Source organism: Pseudoliparis swirei, chromosome 22, assembly GCF_029220125.1.
Source record: "Pseudoliparis swirei isolate HS2019 ecotype Mariana Trench chromosome 22, NWPU_hadal_v1, whole genome shotgun sequence".
Classification (NCBI taxonomy): Eukaryota; Metazoa; Chordata; class Actinopteri; order Perciformes; family Liparidae; genus Pseudoliparis; species Pseudoliparis swirei.
This window is the reverse complement of record NC_079409.1, coordinates 22,172,226-22,192,137: the sequence shown is the minus strand read 5'-3', so window position 1 is coordinate 22,192,137 and position 19,912 is coordinate 22,172,226. Positions and strand designations below refer to the sequence as shown.

The following is a 19,912-nucleotide window of genomic DNA, read 5'->3' as shown; positions in this document are numbered from 1 at the left end:
TAAAATGACAGTATAAGTCAAATAGTGAAATTAGTAAGAAACAGTATGACTTACAACCGCTTAATCATAAAAGTTAGGCTTCTTTCACAATTTTGCCAAGAGATCTATTTTTCCTGGCGGAAGCGGTTAGCCACTCATCTCATTACCCCCGATGACGTTTATGGCGCCAGAACTCGAGGGTTTACCGCGGAGCTCGTGCGACTCAGCTGGCGGGTAAATCCCGTTCTCTGTGCTATGTAGCTTCACCGTAAACACCAGGTAGCTGAAGGCAGAGCAGCGGCTCGTTACCCGCCCCTTCGCGCTCGTATTCGGTCGGTTTTAAAGTCAAGATGGTGATACTACGCAGCAGCGGCGGCGGCGGAGCCGAGCCGGTCGCCACGACCCCCAAGAGGTTCGTGGTCGTGGAGCTGGACGCGAGCTCCGAGTTTCTGTCGCTGCTTCCCGCGGCGCAGAGGAAGTCCTCCCGGCGGACCCGGTCCTCGCAGGCCCTGGAGGACAGCTTCAGCAGCGTGGAGAGCAACACGCCGAACGTGAGCATCGGCACCGAGGCGGCGGGTCCAACGGCCGCAGCGCCATTTAGTTTATAAATGATCGATGAGCAGAACTTTGCTGCGCTAGAGTTGTGTTGCTATCGTGCTATGCTAACTAGCCACCTTGTCCCATCCAACACTTTGCGTGACACTTGTAGCTAACAGCTAATAGTTTAGTGATCAACACAGCTAGTTATACTAGTTTATACTGTGTTTGGTTCAGTGTTGTGTGTCATGGCCAGACACCAATGTTATAACTACTTTACTGGCAATGCCTCTACGTTACATGTCACACGTGTGTGTGTGTTGATGTGGTTTGTTCTGGTAAATGTCTGTTTTTTGTGCAGGAGGGATGTAGTTAGGGGGTCCATCCATTATTTTTGATAACTTCGTATCAGGGTTAACTGTTGTGTCTAATGTGAATTAAATAATTAGATGTCCAGTCTGGTCTACGCCGTTAGATTAAAAACCTTTCAATGAAACTCATGTATTTATATTAATTGAACAATTCTTATGTATGTGTATATATGTATGTGTGTGTATCTATATATATATATATATTTGTGTATATGTATGTATGTCTATATATATGTGTGTGTGTGAATATATATAAAATGTATTCACATTGTTAATTTACACTCCCAAGTCAAAGTACAAATCGCAAAGCAGAGTCATATTAGTGAATGTTTTTTAATGTGTATCTTGTACACTTCAGTTTTGCACAGACTTTAGTTCAGTCCATGACTAATGGGAGTTTCTTATTAAATCAAGCAGGCATTGTTGTGCATATGCTGTAAACCTTAAACTCTCCATGTGTTGGTTCCAGGGTCATGCTGAGAGGAAGCAGGATGAGGGACATCACTCTCTGAGGACTCGAGGACAGAGGGTGAAGCACGAGGTCTCGTTTGCCGACATGGAGCCGAAGACCAGCTCCCCTGGAAATGAAGCCAACTCTGTAGAGGGATGCCTCAGGTAATAAAGTTATACACTCACTTTGAGGGTATTGATACTTTTTAACCAGCTCTTAGGGAGTCAGAAGTATTGAGATTTATCCCAGCAAAATAATAAGTCAGACTACTTTTTGAAACCTCAACATTATTAATTGTCCTGAATATTTTTCAAAAGCTTTTTACGTTGGCTGGCAGCCATGTGACTCTTTAAGAAGATCAATACTTTCTCTCAATATATGCATATTATATTACATTTGTATAAGATGTTTGCTATATTTGTGCACATTACTATGCTATTCTTTCACACTCAAATAATGAGAATATACATGAGAAATTAACATTTCTATTTATTTTAATTTTTAGGAAATCTTCCCGGTTGCAGAGAGAGGGACACACATCCAGTGGCAAGCAGCAAGCAGGTACAGCTGGCTCCAGAGTCATGTTTACATAGAGCACTGGAGATCCTACACTATTTTGCTTAGCAGCATTTGCCGTTTTTGAGGGTCACCATGACAACTAAACTGACAATAACTGTTTCGTGACCCCAGATGTTCCAGATAAGGTAGAGGGCTCATCCACTCCCAAGAGGAGTCGCTTTGATCTGCAGAGCCCAGAAGAAGAGGAAGAGGAGGAGGAGGAGGAGGATCGCTCAGTGCGACGTAGTTCCCGAATCACCAGATACAAACTGGACACCCGTAAGCAGTCGGTGCTCTACGACCGCCTCATCACCAAGTGAGTTCAGCAACGGTCCCTCAAGCCTAGCCCTCACCCCATAAAGCTGATCCTATCACCACAAGTAGTTTCAAACAAACACATCGACACAGTGGGCTGCCGAGGCGGTTTATTTTCAAACGGACGAGTTTAGTTGAGAGATGAACTCTGATCGAATCCAACCTGTTCGTCTCGCAGCACGGCTGAAGCTGTCCTCCAGAAGATGGACGACATGCAGAAGATGAGGCGCAGACAGAGGAGCAGAGATCGGGGCAATGAAGAAGAGGTACAACAACAACAACAACAACACAGTCAGGCTTCGTACGGTAATGGAAAACCTGGAAAAGTCATGGAATTTTTAAATGCTCATTTCCAGGCCTGGAAAAGTCATGGAAAAAACTTAAATCATAAAAGTTTTGGAAAAGTCATGGAAATGTTTTATAATCACATGTTCATTTACGCCGAGATTGAAATAATTAATATGTTTTTTAAACAAAGACGCTCAAAATATAAGCCGGCGTACGCTCTCGATACGCAACATTGTCTAAATTTTTCATGTTTATACCGAGATTTCAGTTTGGTCATGGAAATTTGGTTTAAAGTCCTGGAAATCCATTTGGCAAAATGTGTAAGAACCCTGACAGTAAACGTGTCATTCCAAGCTCGATATTGCGTTGTGTAATCCTCACGTTCACGTAGACCACAGAGGACGAGCTTCTAAACTGAATGAAACGGTTTCTCCTCAGCAGCTCGGCGTGTACACCAGGGGCCGACTGAGCAGGTCTCTGAGGCCGGATGTGGAGAGTAAAGCCGCAGAGGAAGAGAACCAAGGTGAGGCGATAGATTAGATTAATATATCAGATTAATTCTGAATTGATGCACCTGAGGGCTTCAATGTACTCCGAAGCTTCCCTCAGACAGGAGTGACGCACATTCTTTATCCCTCGTGTAATTAAATCAGAATCAGAATCAGAATCAGAAACAGTTTTATTGCCAGGAATGTTTTCACAAACAAACGAGGAATTTTTTTTGGTGGAAGGTGCAACATTTGGACATGACAAAACAAACAACAATCAACACGACAGAAAGACAACAAATAATGTGAAGTGTTTGGGTGTGTGCTTCAAGTGGTGTGTTTTAGTTAAAGTGCATGTTAAAGTGACGTGTGTGGAGGAGGGAAGAAGAAGGAGGAGGGAGGAGGAGTGAGGAGGAGGAAGAGGAAGGAGCGGGAAGAAGGAGGAAGAAGAGGTGGTAGTCCTGGGGGTGACAGTCAGTCAGTCCGGGTTCCATTGATGAGCCCGACTGCCGACGGGAAAAAACTTTTGGTGTGGCGGGTGGTCTTTGTCCTGATGGACCGCAGCCTCCTCCCGAGGAGGGACTCGAACAGGAGTGTCCAGGGTGGGAGGGTCAGCGACAATCTTTCTGGCCCGCTTCAGTGACCTGGAAGTGAACAGGACCTGGAGGAAGGCAGATTGCAGCCGATAACCCTCTCGGCCGTGCGGATGATGCTCTGCAGCCTGCGCTTGTCTTTGGCTGTGGCTGCAGGGTGCCAGACGGTGATGGAGGAGCAGATGATGGACTCAACGATGGCCGTGTAGAATTGTACCATCATTCTCCCTGGCAGGTTGAATTTCCTCAGCTGCCTCAGGAAGAACATCCTCTGCTGGGCCTTCTTGGTGATGGAGCGGATGTTCAGCTCCCACTTGAGGTCCTGGGAGATGATGGAGCCCAGGAAGCGGTAGGACTCCACAGCGTCGACGGGGGAGTCACACAGGATGAGAGGGGCGGGTGGGGCTGCATTCCTCCTGAAATCCACAACCATCTCCACTGTCTTTAGAGCGTTGAGCTCCAGGTTGTTCTGGCTGCACCAGGTCACCAGGTGGTCAGTCTCCCACCTGTAGGCGGTCTCGTCCCCACCAGAGATGAGTCCAATGAGGGTGGTGTCATCCGCGAACTTTAGGGTGAAGTAATAATTCTACCTCTTTTCTTTTTATTCACAGGAGGGGATGAGGATGATCACAACAAAGAGGAGGAGGAGGAAGATGTCGAAGTAGATGAGGAGGAAAGGGGTGGGGAAGACGAGGAAGAAGAGGATGAAGATGGCGAAGACGACGAGGAGGAAAATCAGGGGCGTTATGACTTCAGACAGCGAAAGGCTGCGGTCCGCTACCAGGCCCCGCAGGATGGTACGGCCTCTCCTCCTCCAGAGTGTTTAAATTACAGATATATGCAACTGAGACGCATGAACAGGACACTAAATACAAAGTTAGGTCGTTTCCACCAGGGATGGTTACCTGAATTTATCCGGTTGTTGGCGTTTTAATAAATGTGATGTCTGTCGTCGTATCTCAGAGCCCAGAGAGCCCAGGAAGCGCGGCATGTACTTCAAGGACCACGCGTCTCCAACCAGACGGCGGTTTAGATTCAGCTCCACGGCCCCCAGGAGCCCCTACAGCAGGATAATAACCAGCAGGTCGGTGTGAGCCGTCATCGGCCAATCGGAAACAACCTCTCCCATCGAGGGGTTTCCTCAGCAACACTTCTGATGAATACATGATGAAATACTGCCACCCCACCCCTGAGGGTCAGAGTGCATTCTCTAGAATTATTACTGCATGTAAAATCCCAAAATTCTTTCCTCCCCCTCTTTTCTCTGCATCCCACCCTCAGGAGTAGTTCTGAGAGGTAAGACCCTCACCACTTTGTCTTTACTACGACTGCAAGAGCCATTGTTTGAGCTGACTATTGACAGTCTCTTACCGGCGGTGGGTCATTTAGGGGTCGTACGTGGTGGTGATGTCACTCAATGTGGTTGATGCATAATCAAATACTGCCTTATTTTCTAAATTCATGCATTATTACTGTGTATGTGTGTATGAAAAACTGCAATACTTATAAGTTTTAATAGTGTTGATTGTTTTTGTTTTCGCTGAGGACAACATCACAAAAACACGGCTTAAAATAAACTACCGTTAGCTTAATTGTGATTCTCTGTTTCTTAGACGGAGACACGCCATCCACAGCAGCGACTCCACCTCTTCCTCTTCGGACGATGACAAGTTCCAGAGACGGAGAAGTAAGAACAGAAGCTTGTCCGTCAACAGGTGAGAGCAGCTGCTGTGATCCAGGTAGACGACTCTGTGTTCTTCAGCACGCGGTGGAGCAGGCAGCGGGGAGACGGGCGGGTTAGAGAGTAACTGTTCAACAACACACGGTTCTGTCTTATTATTTCATTAACTCCTCTCTGGAATAATAGACGACTGTTTTGAGAAATGCATCCAGCTGGATTCCTCTTTGACAACGAAGTGCACACTGTCCTGGTCCTTAAGTATTTCCTATAATAATCAGGGTTCGTACGGTCATGGAAAACCTGGAAAAGTCATGGAATTTTAAAATGGTCATTTCCAGGCCTGGAAAAGTCATGGAAAACACTCCAATCATAAAAGTTTTGGAAAAGTCATGGACATTTTCGGCGTAAAATGTTCATTCACGCCGAGTTTGAAATAATTAATATGTTTTTTAAAGAAAGACGCTCCAAATATAAGCCGGCGTATGCTCTCAATACGCAACATTTTTTCATGTTAATACTGAGATTTCAGTTTGGTCATGGAAATTGGGTTTAAAGTCCTGGAAATCCATTGATCAAAATGTGTAAGAGCCCTGAATAATATACATGGATAGTCATCAAACTTTTATGAGAGACTCGAGGTCCAGATAGTAAAAAACATTAAAATATAATAAAATACATAAAAACCACAAGTAAAAAACAAACAAAGAGCTGCACATGCTTTATGAATAGACAGCTGTACCAGTGTCTCCACAGCTGGGACTGGGAGTCTGTCGCGCTGAATTTTATATCTGATTTAAATACATGATGATGTCATCAACCCAGCAGATAAATGTGTACGTTAGATTTCATGGCATCATTGGAGACCACTTCAAGTCTCCGTAGACTTGCTTTTTAGTGGATAGAGTAAGACCACTGACGTGTGTGTGTGTGTTGATGCTCTCCATGTTTTCCCTGCAGATGTCTGCCGATGAACCTCCTGAAGGACGACCTGCAGGGCGTCCACAAGGACCGGATGAAGATCGGAGCCAGCCTCGCCGACGTGGACCCCATGCTCATCGACAAGACGGTGAGCTGCAGCTGGGATGGAGCGATGGAAACGTGAAGCTCTTCAGGAGGACTTCACCATGTTTAAAATGTATTATCACATTTAAATGGATATGCATTTGATTGTAAGCAAACAACACTTTTTTTGACTGGTAATCACTGAAGATGAAACGGCGCCTTGTAGCCCCGCTAAACGCTCCTGATGAATGGACGCCGGTCCTGTCATTGTATTCCGAGTAAACGATCTCAGCGTCGCACCTTTTGTCCCCCAGGTGCGTTTCGAGAGCATCGGCGGTCTGAGCCGACACATCTCAGCGCTGAAGGAGATGGTGGTGTTCCCTCTGCTCTACCCAGAGGTCTTTGAGAGGTTCAAGATACAACCGCCCAGGTAAACAGTGTGCGTGTGTGTTTGTGAGAGAGTCTGTTTGTGTGTGTGTGAGAGAGAGTCTGTCTGTGTGTGTGTGTGTGTGTTTGTGTGAGAGAGTCTGTGTGTGTGTGTGTGTGTGTTGAGCTGAATCTGAGGGCCTAGTTGTGTGAGACTACATTTCCCAGAGTGCAGCAGCAGCAGGAGCAGCAGCAGCAATCAGTGTTGCTTCTTAGGAGCACCTGTGGGGATGCTCTGATGCATTTTGCAAAGACAAGCAGCAGAGAGGACGCTTCAGGTCACTCCACGGTTCAACCCAAAGACGGCAATGGTGAAATGATTTGTTTAATTTCATGGTGTTTAAAAATGCTGATTTTGTGTTAAAAGAATATTTCATTTTGAGTTTGGTAAAAATGAAAAGCATAAAATGTTTAATTAAAATGTGTAATTTAAAATGTAATTCATGTTCTGTCTTAAAGGTTGCAACCTAATTCACTGGCAGAGCAATCAACGAACAAAATAAAAATGTTAAGTCAGTAATTTGAGTTGTCTTCACGTCCTTTGGAAACGGTGAACAGGAGCTGGACTTGACAGTGTGTGTGAGAGAGAGTATGTGTGTGTTTGTGTGAGAGAAAGAGTGTGTGTGCACGCATGTGTGTTTGTGAGAAAGAGTGTGTGTGTGAGAGTCTTTGTGTCTGTGTTTGTGTGAGAGAAAGAGTGTGTGTGAGAGAGTCTGTTTGTGTGTGAGAGTCTTTGTGTGTGTGTATTCTTGATGTGATTAAGCGTTTTCTGTAACTTTCATGTGACTTCTCTCTCACTACGTTGAACAATGTCCTCGCTGTCAAAACTTTTATCCCCAGCGGCGCTCGTCCCGTTCTTAGATTCTCTTCCACCACTTCAGACGATGGCGCGACTGGTAAACTCTAATATAAATCCCATTTGTGCGTCCTCTTTTAGGGGCTGTCTGTTTTACGGCCCTCCGGGCACGGGGAAGACCCTGGTGGCCCGAGCGCTGGCCAACGAGTGCAGCCAGGGCGACAGGAAGGTGTCCTTCTTCATGAGGAAAGGAGCCGACTGCCTCAGCAAGTGGGTCGGAGAATCTGAGCGGCAGCTGCGACTGCTCTTCGACCAGGTAAACCAAACCGCTCGCCCACGTGCAGTTCACTGTCAGCAGGGCTCATGGAAAACCTGGAAAAGTCACGACAGTTTAAAATTGTTATTTCCAGGAATGGGAAAAAAGTACATCCCAAAAGTCCTGGAAATGTTGTATACACATGTTCATTTACACTAAGTTTGAAATAATTAATATGTTTTTATAAGAGACTCAAAAATATAAACAGGCATACGCTCTTATACTGGCGGGGCAAGTTTTATTTCTTTTCTCGTTGCGTGTGAATACAAAATAAATCAAAAAGAAGTAAAAGGTTATCTTTATTGTTAATTTTCCACTGTTGAACATGCAGAAAATCGAAAAATAATTTTGTCTCTTCTGTCCGACATAAAGTGAAATAATAGTAATAAAGTAATGCATCAATTTCAAACAGTTAACAACAACATCAAAGAACATTTAGACGACACACATTTGACTGAGTTCATCGTAACTGAGGAGTTCGGTGGCCATAGCAACAGCAGCTCGGGGATAACCCACGATCACGTATTCACCGAGATTTCACAAAAAAATGTCATCGTCAGCATGTGTATGAACCCTGTGTTAGGGACGAGGGAGATGAGGATAATAAGATGAATCAATCGTCACCTCTCATTGTGTCTCAGGCGTACCAGATGCGTCCGTCCATCATCTTCTTCGATGAGATCGACGGTTTGGCTCCAGTCAGGTCGAGCCGCCAGGACCAGATCCACAGGTGAGCCGCGCCCACCGCAGGGTTCGTACGGTCATGGAAAACCTGGAAAAGTCATGGAAAAAACTCAAAGCATAAAAGTTTTGGGAAAGTCATGGAAATGTTATATTCACATGTTCATTTACGCCGAGTTTGAAATAATTAATATGTCTTTTTTAAAGAAAGACGCCCAAAAAACGCACAACATTTCTAAATTGTTCATGTTCATACCGAGATTTCAGTTTGGTCTTGGAAATCTGGTTAAAAGTCCTGGAAATCCATTGCTCAACATGTGTAAGAACCCTGCCCCTGTTCTTCATGTTTTACAAGCACATGTGTGGTGATTGTTCTGAGTTGAGTCTGTCACATGTACACGGTAAAAAAAGAGAAATCCCTCTCTGACTTTGTTACCGGTAGCAGGTGTTGACCGGTTAGTAAACCCTAAATCTTCCGTAGTTCCATCGTGTCAACTCTGCTGGCGCTCATGGATGGGTTAGATGGCAGAGGAGAGGTTGTTGTGATCGGAGCCACGAACAGACTGGACTCCATCGACCCGGCGCTGAGGAGACCGGGCCGCTTCGACAGAGAGTTCCTGTTCGGCCTCCCGGACCGAGAGGTGAGCGGCTCGAGAAGTCCTTCACGGCTCGGCTGGAGCTAAAAAACGGAACGTTGATTTAGTGCTAAAAACAGTCAAACGCCTTTTTCAGGGTTCGTACGGTCATGGAAAACCTGGAAAAGTCATGGAAAATACTTAAATCACAAAAGTCATGGAAAGGTCATGGATATTAGTTATCACATGCTCATTTACGTCGAGTTTGAAATAATTAAAATGTTTTTGAAAGAAAGACGCTCAAGAATATAAGCTATAAATTATTATTTTTTCACGTTGCAAGTGAACGCACCATAACTGGAAAGTTCGCTGGCCAGAGCTCGGGTAGCAGTCTGGATACTCTACTGCCAGAGAAGTGTAGATTTAAAATAATATATATATATAAAATAAAATATGTATGACAAAAAATATATAGTGTGTGTATATATATATATATATATAAAATATATATGACAAAAAAGATATAGTATATATATAAAATAGAATATATAAATGTTTATAAGAATAAACATGTATATAAATGTTTACTCTTTTAATCAAACTATTGTCTCATTCATTTGTTTCATTTAAGGTATACTGTATGCTTTGGAGTTGTCATTGTTTAAACATGTTCTCACTTTCATGTATACACTGAGATTTCAGTTTGGTCCTGGAAATTTGGTTTAAAGTCCTGGAAAAGTCAAATGAAAAGTCAACATGTGTAAGAACCCTGCTGTTTTACCTTGTAAATATTTGATCTGATCTCTGATCGTCTGGCAGGCGAGGAACGACATCCTGAAGATCCACACCAGACTGTGGACTCCTCCACCCGCCCACTCCTTCCTGGAAGAATTGGCAGATAAATGTGTTGGTATGTGTGTATTTATAATGTTGCACAAACAACCTGAAGCGCACACACACACACACACACATCTTGCTGATCGTGCCCATTAGAAATAACAACTGCGTTAAGTTTTTAATTGCCAATACTAGTATAGTACATGGGAAGAGGTTCTCCTTGAAGACGAAAGGAAAGGTTTAGCGGAGCTGCGTGAGATCTGTGACGCAATGTGAGAGACGTGGTGACGGAGAGAAGGACTGAGAGAGCGATGTGTCGGGGGGGGGGCTTATGGAGAGGAAGAAGACGGATGGAGGTGCTGGGGTTGGAGGATTCGGTGGACCAGCTGGCGAATGGAGTGCGGTGGTATGGACATGTGCTGAGGAGGGATGGGGATCATGTCCTGAGGAAGTTATTGAACCGAGGAGGCGTGGACGACCGAAGAAGACACGGAGGAGACGGGTGGAGGAGGAGGCTCCAAAGAGAGCGAGGTGGAGAGACGGGGTTAGAGAGGGAGGGGAAACCGGCCACGCCCATTTTCTGGGGACAAACCCGGTTTAAAACTGTAGAAGAAGAAGAGAGACCGTTTAGCTCGGGCTGCACGGCGGTGTCGCGGCTCGCACTGTGTCACAGCAAGAGGGCCACGGGTTCGGTTCCCGGTCTGGGCGGGGCTTGCATGTTCTCCCCGTGGCAGCGTGGGTTCCCTCCGGGTTCTCCGTGTTCCTCCCAAAGACATGCAGGTTAATTGACCTCTAAATGTCCCGTGAGTGTGAATGGTTTTCTGTCTCTATATGATATTCGTCCCGCATTGGGGACATTTAAAAAATCCCAGCAGCGGTGCACATCAGAGCATCAATGAAAATAAATATAAAACGCAATACTAAAAAACTAAATCCTAAATATTCATGGGGAACATAAAGCAAAGTGCCGAGTTCTGACTGTTGACCTGTCCAGGTGAACCCGGCCTTCGCCCTGTGTCAGCTGGGCTCGGCTCCAGCGGTTTGATGATGGATGGATGTGTAGCTTGGTATAACCACCAGAGAAAGACATTTTTATTCTTTCAGTGTAACATCTATTGGACAAAACGATTGTTCATCTCCATTCAGCTCACTTAAAGAGGAATCACGCGCCTACAGGTGGTAAACCGCTGGCGTCTTTTGGTTCCTCCAGGTTACTGCGGCGCCGACATTAAAGCCGTGTGCTCGGAGGCCGCCCTGTGCGCGTTACGCCGTCGCTACCCTCAGATCTACGCCTCGGCGCAGAAGCTCGTGCTGGACGTCGACTCTATCGCTATCACCGGCAACGACTTTCTGTCCGCCATGTCCAAGATGGTGCCGGCCGCCCAGAGGTACGACCACACGAACGGGAACGGAACGCAAATCAGGATCGCGCTGCAGCACGTCGTCTTCTTCCATGTCCAGTGTTTTTAAGTAAACGTGATTGTGCTCCTCAGGGCCGTGGTGTCGCCAGCCAAGGCCCTGACGCCTGCCGTCGGTCCTCTCCTGAGCGCCGCCCTCCAGAACCTCCTCCACGACGTCGGCAGACTGTTCCCACATGCCGAGCGGGCCTTACGGAGGAAGAGAGGACGTGGTGCGTTCGTGCTTTTCTCTTTTTTTCCTCCTGTTTCGCGTTAATTTATTCTGCTTTTCATTTTCCGATTTGTCCAGAAGTAATTACAGGCTGACGGTTTGTTTTTGAGGGAGCATCCGGAGTAACCGCTCCATGTTTCATTTAGCAGATGTGGCATGTGGCGGGTCTGAGGATGATGATGAGGAGGAGGACGACGTCGACGTCTGCTCCAATGGACAGACCGCTCACGCCGAGCTCCAGAAGGGACTCGGCAGCCTCGACAGGTTTGTGAGCAGATTTTCAGGGAGGAAACTTCTGCAGGGGTTCATCTGTCTGCTCGCTCTTTCCCATTATTACTTTATTTATATCTGATGCTATTCAAGAAAAACTTTAAAAACACGACTCTGGAGAAGTATAGACGTAACAGTATTGATGAAGCATAAGAAGTAACAGGTAATGGGGACATTTCTTGAATTTCTGGTTTGTTTGTTTTGTTTCTGTATTATTTACATATATATTATAAGCTAGATAGCTTCAGCCTTAACCAGGGTTCGTACGGTCATGGAAAACCTGGAAAAGTCATGGAATTTTAAAATGGTCATTTCCAGGCCTGGAAAAGTCATGGAAAAAAACTTAAATTATAAAAGTTTTGGAAAAGTCCTGTAAATGTGTTATCACATGTTCATTTACGGCGAGTTTGATCAAATTAATGTTTTTTAAAGAAAGACGCTCAAAATATAAGCCGGCGTACGCTCTCGATACGCACAATTTTCTAAATTCTTCATGTTTATACAGAGATTTCAGTTTAGTCATGGAAACTTGGTTTAAAGTCCTGGAAAAGTCCATTGGTCAAAATGTGTAAGAGCCCTGCTTAACCCTTTTGGTCAGTCACTTTCTTTTTGTTTATTACTGATGGTTGTATATTTTGATGATCGAAGTAAACGAACAAACTCAAATATAGTTTCTCAATCACGATGTTAGTCGTAGTTTTATGGGGAACTCTTCTGTATATCTACACTCTAGTCGTGGGTCTCGTCGTCGTCTGGCTTCTATTCCCGGCTCTACTTAAGAAGAGCTCCGAGTGTCTGCTGTCCCAGTGAACCACATCTTTCTGAAGGTCTTTCAGGCTGATTAATGAGACGTTCCTCTGTGTGTGTGTGTGTGTGTGTGTGTAGGAGTGTGTTGAGCCGGCCGACCTCGTACCGCCCCAGGCTGCTGCTGGAGGGCCGGCCGGGTTCGGGTCAGAGCTCCCACTTGGCGCCGGCCGTCCTCCACGCTCTGGAGAAGTTCAGCGTGTACACGCTGGACGTGGCCGTGCTGTTCGGAGCCAGCGCGACTGCCCCGGAGGAGACGTGTGCTCAGGTAGACCCCGGGACACACAGTAATACACCGTTTAGTGTTTATTAATGTACACAGGGTGGCCCCCGCGGGGCCTTAAAAAGTCTTAAATGGCTTTTCCTAAAAATAAGGCCTTAAAAAGTCTTAAATTGTCTTTAATTCAAATATGATTGGTCTTAATTTTTTGGGGTTTCAATTTTCTTGTTGCCCGTCACTATTGCCTTTATTTAAAAAATATATTTACTTGATTTTTTAAGCATTTGTTCAGGGGACCTACATTTTCAGAAAATATTGTATTAATAAATATAATTTAGACCAGCAATGACATATTTGTGTTATCCTTTCGAATTACGCCATACTGTTAATGTTGAACAGACGCCAGTTTGTTTACTTGAAAAGATTACTGTATATTTCTTTTGATTTGTATTTCCATCGTGAGTTTGGTCTTAAATTTCATTTAGACGTGGTATTAAACAGTCTTAAATGTAACTTGTTTATTTCTACATCCTGGTACATGTTTAGTGACATTTAGCAATGAATGACGTGTCTTCAAGTGTGGTCCTCTACGTTTAAATGGGCCTGAGGTCGGCGAGCCGTGGTCTCTACTTTTGCATCCGTGTCAAATTCAGCTGGTTCTGTCCAGTGGACCTCACTGGCCAACATGGCTGCCACAGTGACTGTAGTCCATGGGCCCCGCCGCTTTGCATTGTGGGCAGTGGGGATAAATATGTACTACGGACAAATACTTTCCACTGTGTTACTAAAAGGGAACTTCAGAAGAGGCAAGTATTTGTTATGTAGTCAGAAAACCCCAAAAGTATTACATTAATAATTATTTACAGTTATTATCAGGAACTTTCTAAGTGGCTATGAAATGCCTCTATATGAACTTTTGAAGTGGTTATGAAATGCCTCTATATGAACTTTTGAAGTAGTTATGAAATGCCTCTATATGAACTTTTGAAGTAGTTATGAAATGCCTCTATATGAACTTTTGAAGTGGTTATGAAATGCCTCTATATGAACTTTATAAGTGGCTATGAAATGCCTCTATATGAACTTTTGAAGTAGTTATGAAATGCCTCTAGGAACTTTTGAAGTGGTTATGAAATGCCTCTATATGAACTTTTGAAGTGGTTATGAAATGCCTCTATGAACTTTTGAAGTGGTTATGAAATGCCTCTATGAACTTTTGAAGTAGTTATGAAATGCCTCTATATGAACTTTTGAAGTGGTTATGAAATGCCTCTATATGAACTTTTGAAGTAGTTATGAAATGCCTCTATATGAACTTTTGAAGTAGTTATGAAATGCCTCTATGAACTTTTGAAGTGGTTATGAAATTCCTCTATGAACTTTTGAAGTGGTTATGAAATGCCTCTATGAACTTTTGAAGTGGTTATGAAATGCCTCTGTATGAACTTTTGAAGTAGTTATGAAATTCCTCTATGAACTTTTGAAGTGGTTATGAAATGCCTCTATGAACTTTTGAAGTGGTTATGAAATGCCTCTGTATGAACTTTTGAAGTAGTTATGAAATGCCTCTATGAACTTTTGAAGTGGTTATGAAATTCCTCTATATGAACTTTTGAAGTGGTTATGAAATGCCTCTGAACTTTTAACTGGTTATGAAATGCCTCTATATGAACTTGTCATCTGCCACCTGGTCCGATTCTGACCAAATCAGATGAAATCATGCCGGTTAGAGGAACTTCTTCAGCTCAGTCTCCAACGGGGCCTCTGTGGATAGTCTTCTCTAATTACCTCACCGTACCATTCATTTATTTATTATTCAGCTTTCATGTTCCCATATTCTCATTTGTTGATTTACAGTCAGATTTAGCACAAAAACCCACTGTCTGTCGTATGTTCTGCAGATCTTCGTCGAAGCGAAGCGGACGTCTCCCAGCATCCTGTACGTCCCTCACATCGGACAGTGGTGGGAGACGGTGGGTCCGGCCTTGAGAGCCACCTTCCTCAGCCTGCTCGGCTCCATCCCGCCCTTCGCTCCCGTCCTGCTTCTGGCTACGTGCAACCTGCAGTACGACCAGCTCAGCACGGAGGTACGAGGCGAAGGAGTCGCATCCTCTCGTAGTGTTGACACTGTAAGACCATTAAGACACGAGACGAGTCCTAGTCTCTCCTCTCTCTGTCCTCGGATCAGGTGCAGGAGTTGTTTCGGGTGGAGTACGGCGAGGTTTTCCATATCCAGACCCCGACCAGGAGGGAAAGAAGAAACTTTTTTGAGGATCTACTCCTCAATCAGGCTGCCAAGGCCCCCGCCTCGAAAAAGAAAGCTGGTAAGAAATATGCTCTGGTTATAGAAAAGAGATCTTAGCTAGCTAGTGTGTGGCCTATTGTTAATGGGGGCCTCTTAAAACACAAGGCGAGCATATCATTGGCCAGGGGCCATACGTGTTCTTATGAAGGGGGAAAGTTTGTCTTTGTTTAATAAACCTGCCATGGATGCAGAGAGAGAACGTGTGAAGATGGGCAACTGAAGATAATGAGTCGGGGCTTCTTGGGGTTGTAAAAGAACATCCTGGTCTTCACCTCCAGACCATGAAGGCAATTCAGGTGGAAGACGGCTGCCCACTGGACGTTTCTACGATATTAACATTTTCACGTCTGATCAACATTCCACTTTCCGAAGCGCTCAAAGCGTTGGAGGTGCTTCCCGTCGCCGCTCCGCCTCCCCCGCGCCAGCTGACGGAGGAGGAGACCCGGAGGCTGGAGGAGCAGGAGGAAGACACCCTCCGCGATCTCCGCCTCTTCCTGCGCGACGTCAGCAACCGCCTGTCCCGAGACAAACGATTCAAGGCTTTCACAAAGCCTGTGGATTTAGGGGAGGTAGCGGTTCCATTTAAATTCTCATTTCAGTGTTCACTTGTATCCCTTCCCCGCCACCATTGTACTCAGAGGAGCCTCTTTGTCGTGTGCTTTAGGTGCCAGATTACGCCGTGGTCATCAAGAAGCCGATGGACCTGTCAACAGTTCTCTCTAACATCGACCTCCATCGGTACGGGACGGTCAAAGAGTTCCTCCAAGACGTGGATCTCATCTGGCAGAATGCCCTGGAGTACAACCCAGACCGGGACCCCTCAGGTACCCGCAGTGGGAACATTCCTCACGGAAGCATACGGGGTATTAATACTCAATATATGTGTAATGCAACTCTTTGGTGTGTTTCCTTCAGACCGTCAGATCCGCCACAAAGCGTGCGCGTTGAAGGACACCGTCCACGCCATCATCAAAGACGAACTGGATGAAGAGTTTGAGAAGATTTGTGTGGAGACCAAAGCGTCACGCAGCACACGAGGTAAATCCTGTGTGTGTGTGTGTAGTTCAAAGACAAATGTGATATCAAAGTTGTAGTGCGTCACAAAGGTGTCGATTCAATTACAGGGTTCGTACGGTCATGGCAAACCTGGAAGTCATGGAATTTTAAAATGGTCATTTCCAGGCCTGGAAAAGTCATGGAAAAAACGTAAATCATAAAAGTTTTGGAAAAGTCACGGAAATGTGTTATAATCACATGTTCATTTATGCCGAGTTTGAAATAATTAATGTTTTTTTTAAAAAGAAAGACGCTCAAAATATAAGCCGCCGTACGCTCTCGATACGCAACATTTTCTTAATTTTTCATGTTTATACCGAGATTTCAGTTTGGTCATGGAAACTTGGTTTAAAGTCCTGTAAATCCATCGGTCAACATGTGTAAGAACCCTGTAATTATTTGTTGACTTCCTCAGATTGCGCCGCTGCCCGCTTTGCTCCCTCCTTCTACCACGTCCTCCCCAAAGAGTCCAAACCTCCCGCTGAGGCCTCTGAGACGACCCCCCAGAGAGAGCTGCTCAGCGCCACGGTCACTCCCAACACCGGCGCCTACGCTGCTACGACGCCTAAGAACACAGGTTAAAAAAAAACAACGACTCGTAGTCGACCAAAATCATTCACTTCAATATTTTGTGATGGTTCTTTGAACGTCTTTTTTAAGGTCCTGCAGCGCACAAGAAGAAGAGGAGAAAGAGTCGCTGGTCCTCCGGCTTGTATTCAAAGAAGAAGTCCTCGTGCTCTCCTCACACGTCCAGAGATGAAGCTCACCTGCGCTCTGATGAGGAAGACGGGGACGACGAGGAGGAGGAGGTTGAGAAGGGAGGAGGAGGAGCGGAGTATGATGGGGGCACTGGAGGAGAGGAGGACTCGATGGATGTAGAGTCGGTGCGTGGAGGTAGCGTCGGGCCCGCTGTGAAGCAGCAGGAGGAGATCGGTCAAGCCGTCCACGAGTCGGTTACCCGGTGTGACTCGGGGAAAGCGGAAAGCGACGACGAGGGGCCGGACGAAGTCGCCGCGGGTCGACCGCGAAAGTCGGCGGAAAAGAAAGCGTCGATGCGTCCAGGAAACGAGAAAACGACCTCGGCGAACACTAATAAGGACGGCCGCACCGAGACAGAAGGACGAACCGCGTGCAACGCGGAGGAAAGAGCGGAGACGGAGACGGAGAAAAGTCAAACTGTAAAGCAGGCGAGCAACAACACGGTGACTGTGGAGGAGCGGAGCAGCCGCCCGATGGAGGAGGGAGCCGCCAGAGAGGAACACACAGGTCGGATATTTACACCATCTTACTTGCACTTAGGGTTCTTGGGGTCATGAAAAACTGAAAGTCATGGAATTTTAAAATGCTTTTTTCTAGGCCTGAAAGTCATTGGAAAAAAATAAAATCCCAAAAGTTTTGGAAAAGTCATTGAAATGTGTTATCTTCACATGTTCATTTACACAGTATGAACATATGAATATGAGAAATGTCCATGACTTTTCCCAAAATGTTATACTTTGGAATCCTCATTGTTAGTTTAAATACTACATGTTCTCCCTTTTTCATGTAAACACCGAGATTTCACAATGTTTGGTCATGGAACTTTGGTTTAAAGTCCTGGAAATCCTGACTTAACTCTCGGCTCTTTCACTATTTAGAGTCATGCAGACCTCCAACACACTAAATCTCTAGCTAATAAAAGTCGGTGGTGTTTCTAGAGAGCGCCACGCGCGATGCTTCAGAGCGACGGTGTCAGCAGACGGTCATCGATCACACCGCTCTCAATACTTTGCATGTTTTCCGTCTCTCAGAGAAGAGCCCGGAGCCAAAGAGCGCCGACCTGGACGAGGCTCTGCAGATCCTGCACCGGGAAACTCCTCCTCTGGTGGTGGACAGAGAGAAACTAAAGGTGTGTGTGCGATCTGTACCTTTTTTATTCTCTTTTTATGGTTAGTGGTCAGATGGGTTTTCTTCATCTTGAGTTATTCCTTTTCTTTTCTTTTTATCCTCGTCTCGCCTCAAAAGGTAACATCTGGATGTCATTCCTCTTACCTTTCGTCCTCATTTCCTCAGGAGCTGCTGGAGACGGTAGAGATCAAGACCGAAGGGTTCGAGGTCCACCAGCTGGAGAAGCTCTACGCGCTGCTCTGCCAGAGCATCTATAGACACAGACGAGACTACAACAAAACTTCACTGATACAGGTCAGTGTTGGACTGATGATATCTCCTTATCAGAGATATTCTGACTTGTCATAGCAAGAAAGGCACATGTGTAACAAATTAATAACCTTAAAGAAGCTGTGTAGAAAATGTCTGCAGTAAAGGAGGCTCTTGCAGCCGTAACATGTTTTATTATTGCAATGGTATCCGAGAGGAGTGACATGTAATCAGGATTTATTGTAGTCGTAACATTGAATTATTGTTCAGTATTCATTAAATTAATATTTCATATTAACATGCAGTTGTTACTTTCCTGTTTCTAATCTATTGTCCTGCTCTTTCCATTTGATTAGGAGCTGAAACAAGAGATTGAAGACTTCTGTTGACTTTTCTACAATTAGATATGTTTTATATGCTCGCTCATCATTCTCCGCTATGTAAATATACATCGTTTCTATTTTCATAGAAATCTACAGGCACCTCTAGTTGTGCTTTAACAGCTTGTTTGTATTGCCTCTTCTAAAAAATCTTTTTAAATTAAATGTGTTTCCTCTGAACGGCGTGACTTTGTATGGCATCCTGGAAGAATCATTTGAGTTTAACAGACGGCTTTATGAACCTGGGCAACTGTTACACGAGGGTCTCAAAAGATACCTGATGCATGATGGGAAGTGTAGGATCCAGGGTTCTTGAAGTCTCACCCGATAAGAGACTAAACGTCTGCTGCATCGTGACCATCTTCTTTTAGATTCAAAGGGTGTGCCGGAAACGGTTTTCTATCAGATTGTGTCCTTGTCTGACATTTGAGAAGTACCAGTCTTCATTTTTACAATGTACAGTCAAAAAATAAAATCTTCCTGTATTCGTTTATCTTCCGTGTTGCTCGTTTTGAACCCAATTGTAGCAGAGACATACTTTATAATCATCTACCTACAAAATCACCCCACTACAATTGTTATATTTATGCGCAGTTGATAATATAATACATTTAATTTAATGTATATTTATTTATAGAAATATATATATGTTTTATATATATAATTATTTAAATGTGTTTATATATATAGAAGTATAATAATTTACATAAATATATATTTTAATAAATACATACACAAAGATTTATTTATATAAATGTATAGATATAATTGTTTATATATATTTATATAAATGTATAGATATCTATATAATTAGATTTATTTTTATAAATATATATAAAAAAATACATACAAATAGATATATTCATATATATTATATTTATAATATATATATAATTATATATATTAAATTCACATAAATAAATATATTTAGATAAATATAATTATATATATTTAGATAAATGTCTAAATATAATTGTTTATATATAAATGTATACATATAATTATATACAAATATATTTAAATAAATATATTTTATATAATTATATTTATAATATATAAATACAATTATATATATTTATATAAATACATACACATAAATAAATAGAAATGCTAACATATTTTTATTAATATATTTATATAAATAGAAAGAAAATAAAAATATATATCTATACATTTATATATATATCTATAAATATATGTAATAGAGTATATAAATAT

At 43.8% G+C, this 19,912-nt stretch overlaps 1 protein-coding gene and 1 non-coding gene across 7 annotated transcripts; both read left to right on the top strand.

Moving 5' to 3' along the window:
- Positions 1–176: 176 nt before the first annotated feature.
- Positions 177–19,187, top strand: LOC130212976 (ATPase family AAA domain-containing protein 2-like). Of its 6 annotated transcripts, none has more exons than XM_056444318.1 (30): positions 177–530; positions 1,357–1,502; positions 1,844–1,899; positions 2,029–2,212; positions 2,390–2,477; positions 2,941–3,022; positions 4,192–4,377; positions 4,544–4,664; positions 4,862–4,876; positions 5,194–5,295; positions 6,219–6,327; positions 6,578–6,693; positions 7,627–7,801; positions 8,443–8,531; positions 8,964–9,123; positions 9,877–9,967; positions 11,105–11,282; positions 11,388–11,524; positions 11,673–11,787; positions 12,679–12,865; positions 14,719–14,904; positions 15,006–15,141; positions 15,495–15,691; positions 15,787–15,946; positions 16,038–16,160; positions 16,594–16,755; positions 16,848–17,444; positions 17,969–18,066; positions 18,231–18,359; positions 18,671–19,187. In XM_056444318.1, the coding sequence occupies exons 1-30, from the start codon at positions 330–332 to the stop codon at positions 18,701–18,703; spliced, it is 4,359 nt and encodes a 1,452-aa protein (XP_056300293.1). In that variant the 5' UTR covers positions 177–329; the 3' UTR covers positions 18,704–19,187. The 6 variants fall into 6 exon arrangements, with proteins under 6 accessions (XP_056300293.1, XP_056300290.1, XP_056300292.1 ...); XM_056444315.1 differs by having other exon boundaries at positions 16,839–17,444; XM_056444317.1 differs by having other exon boundaries at positions 2,938–3,022.
- LOC130188032 (small nucleolar RNA SNORA5) lies at positions 13,451–13,585 on the top strand. The gene has a single exon (XR_008830551.1). It is a non-coding gene; the product is annotated as a small nucleolar RNA SNORA5 (small nucleolar RNA).
- Positions 19,188–19,912: the final 725 nt, after the last annotated feature.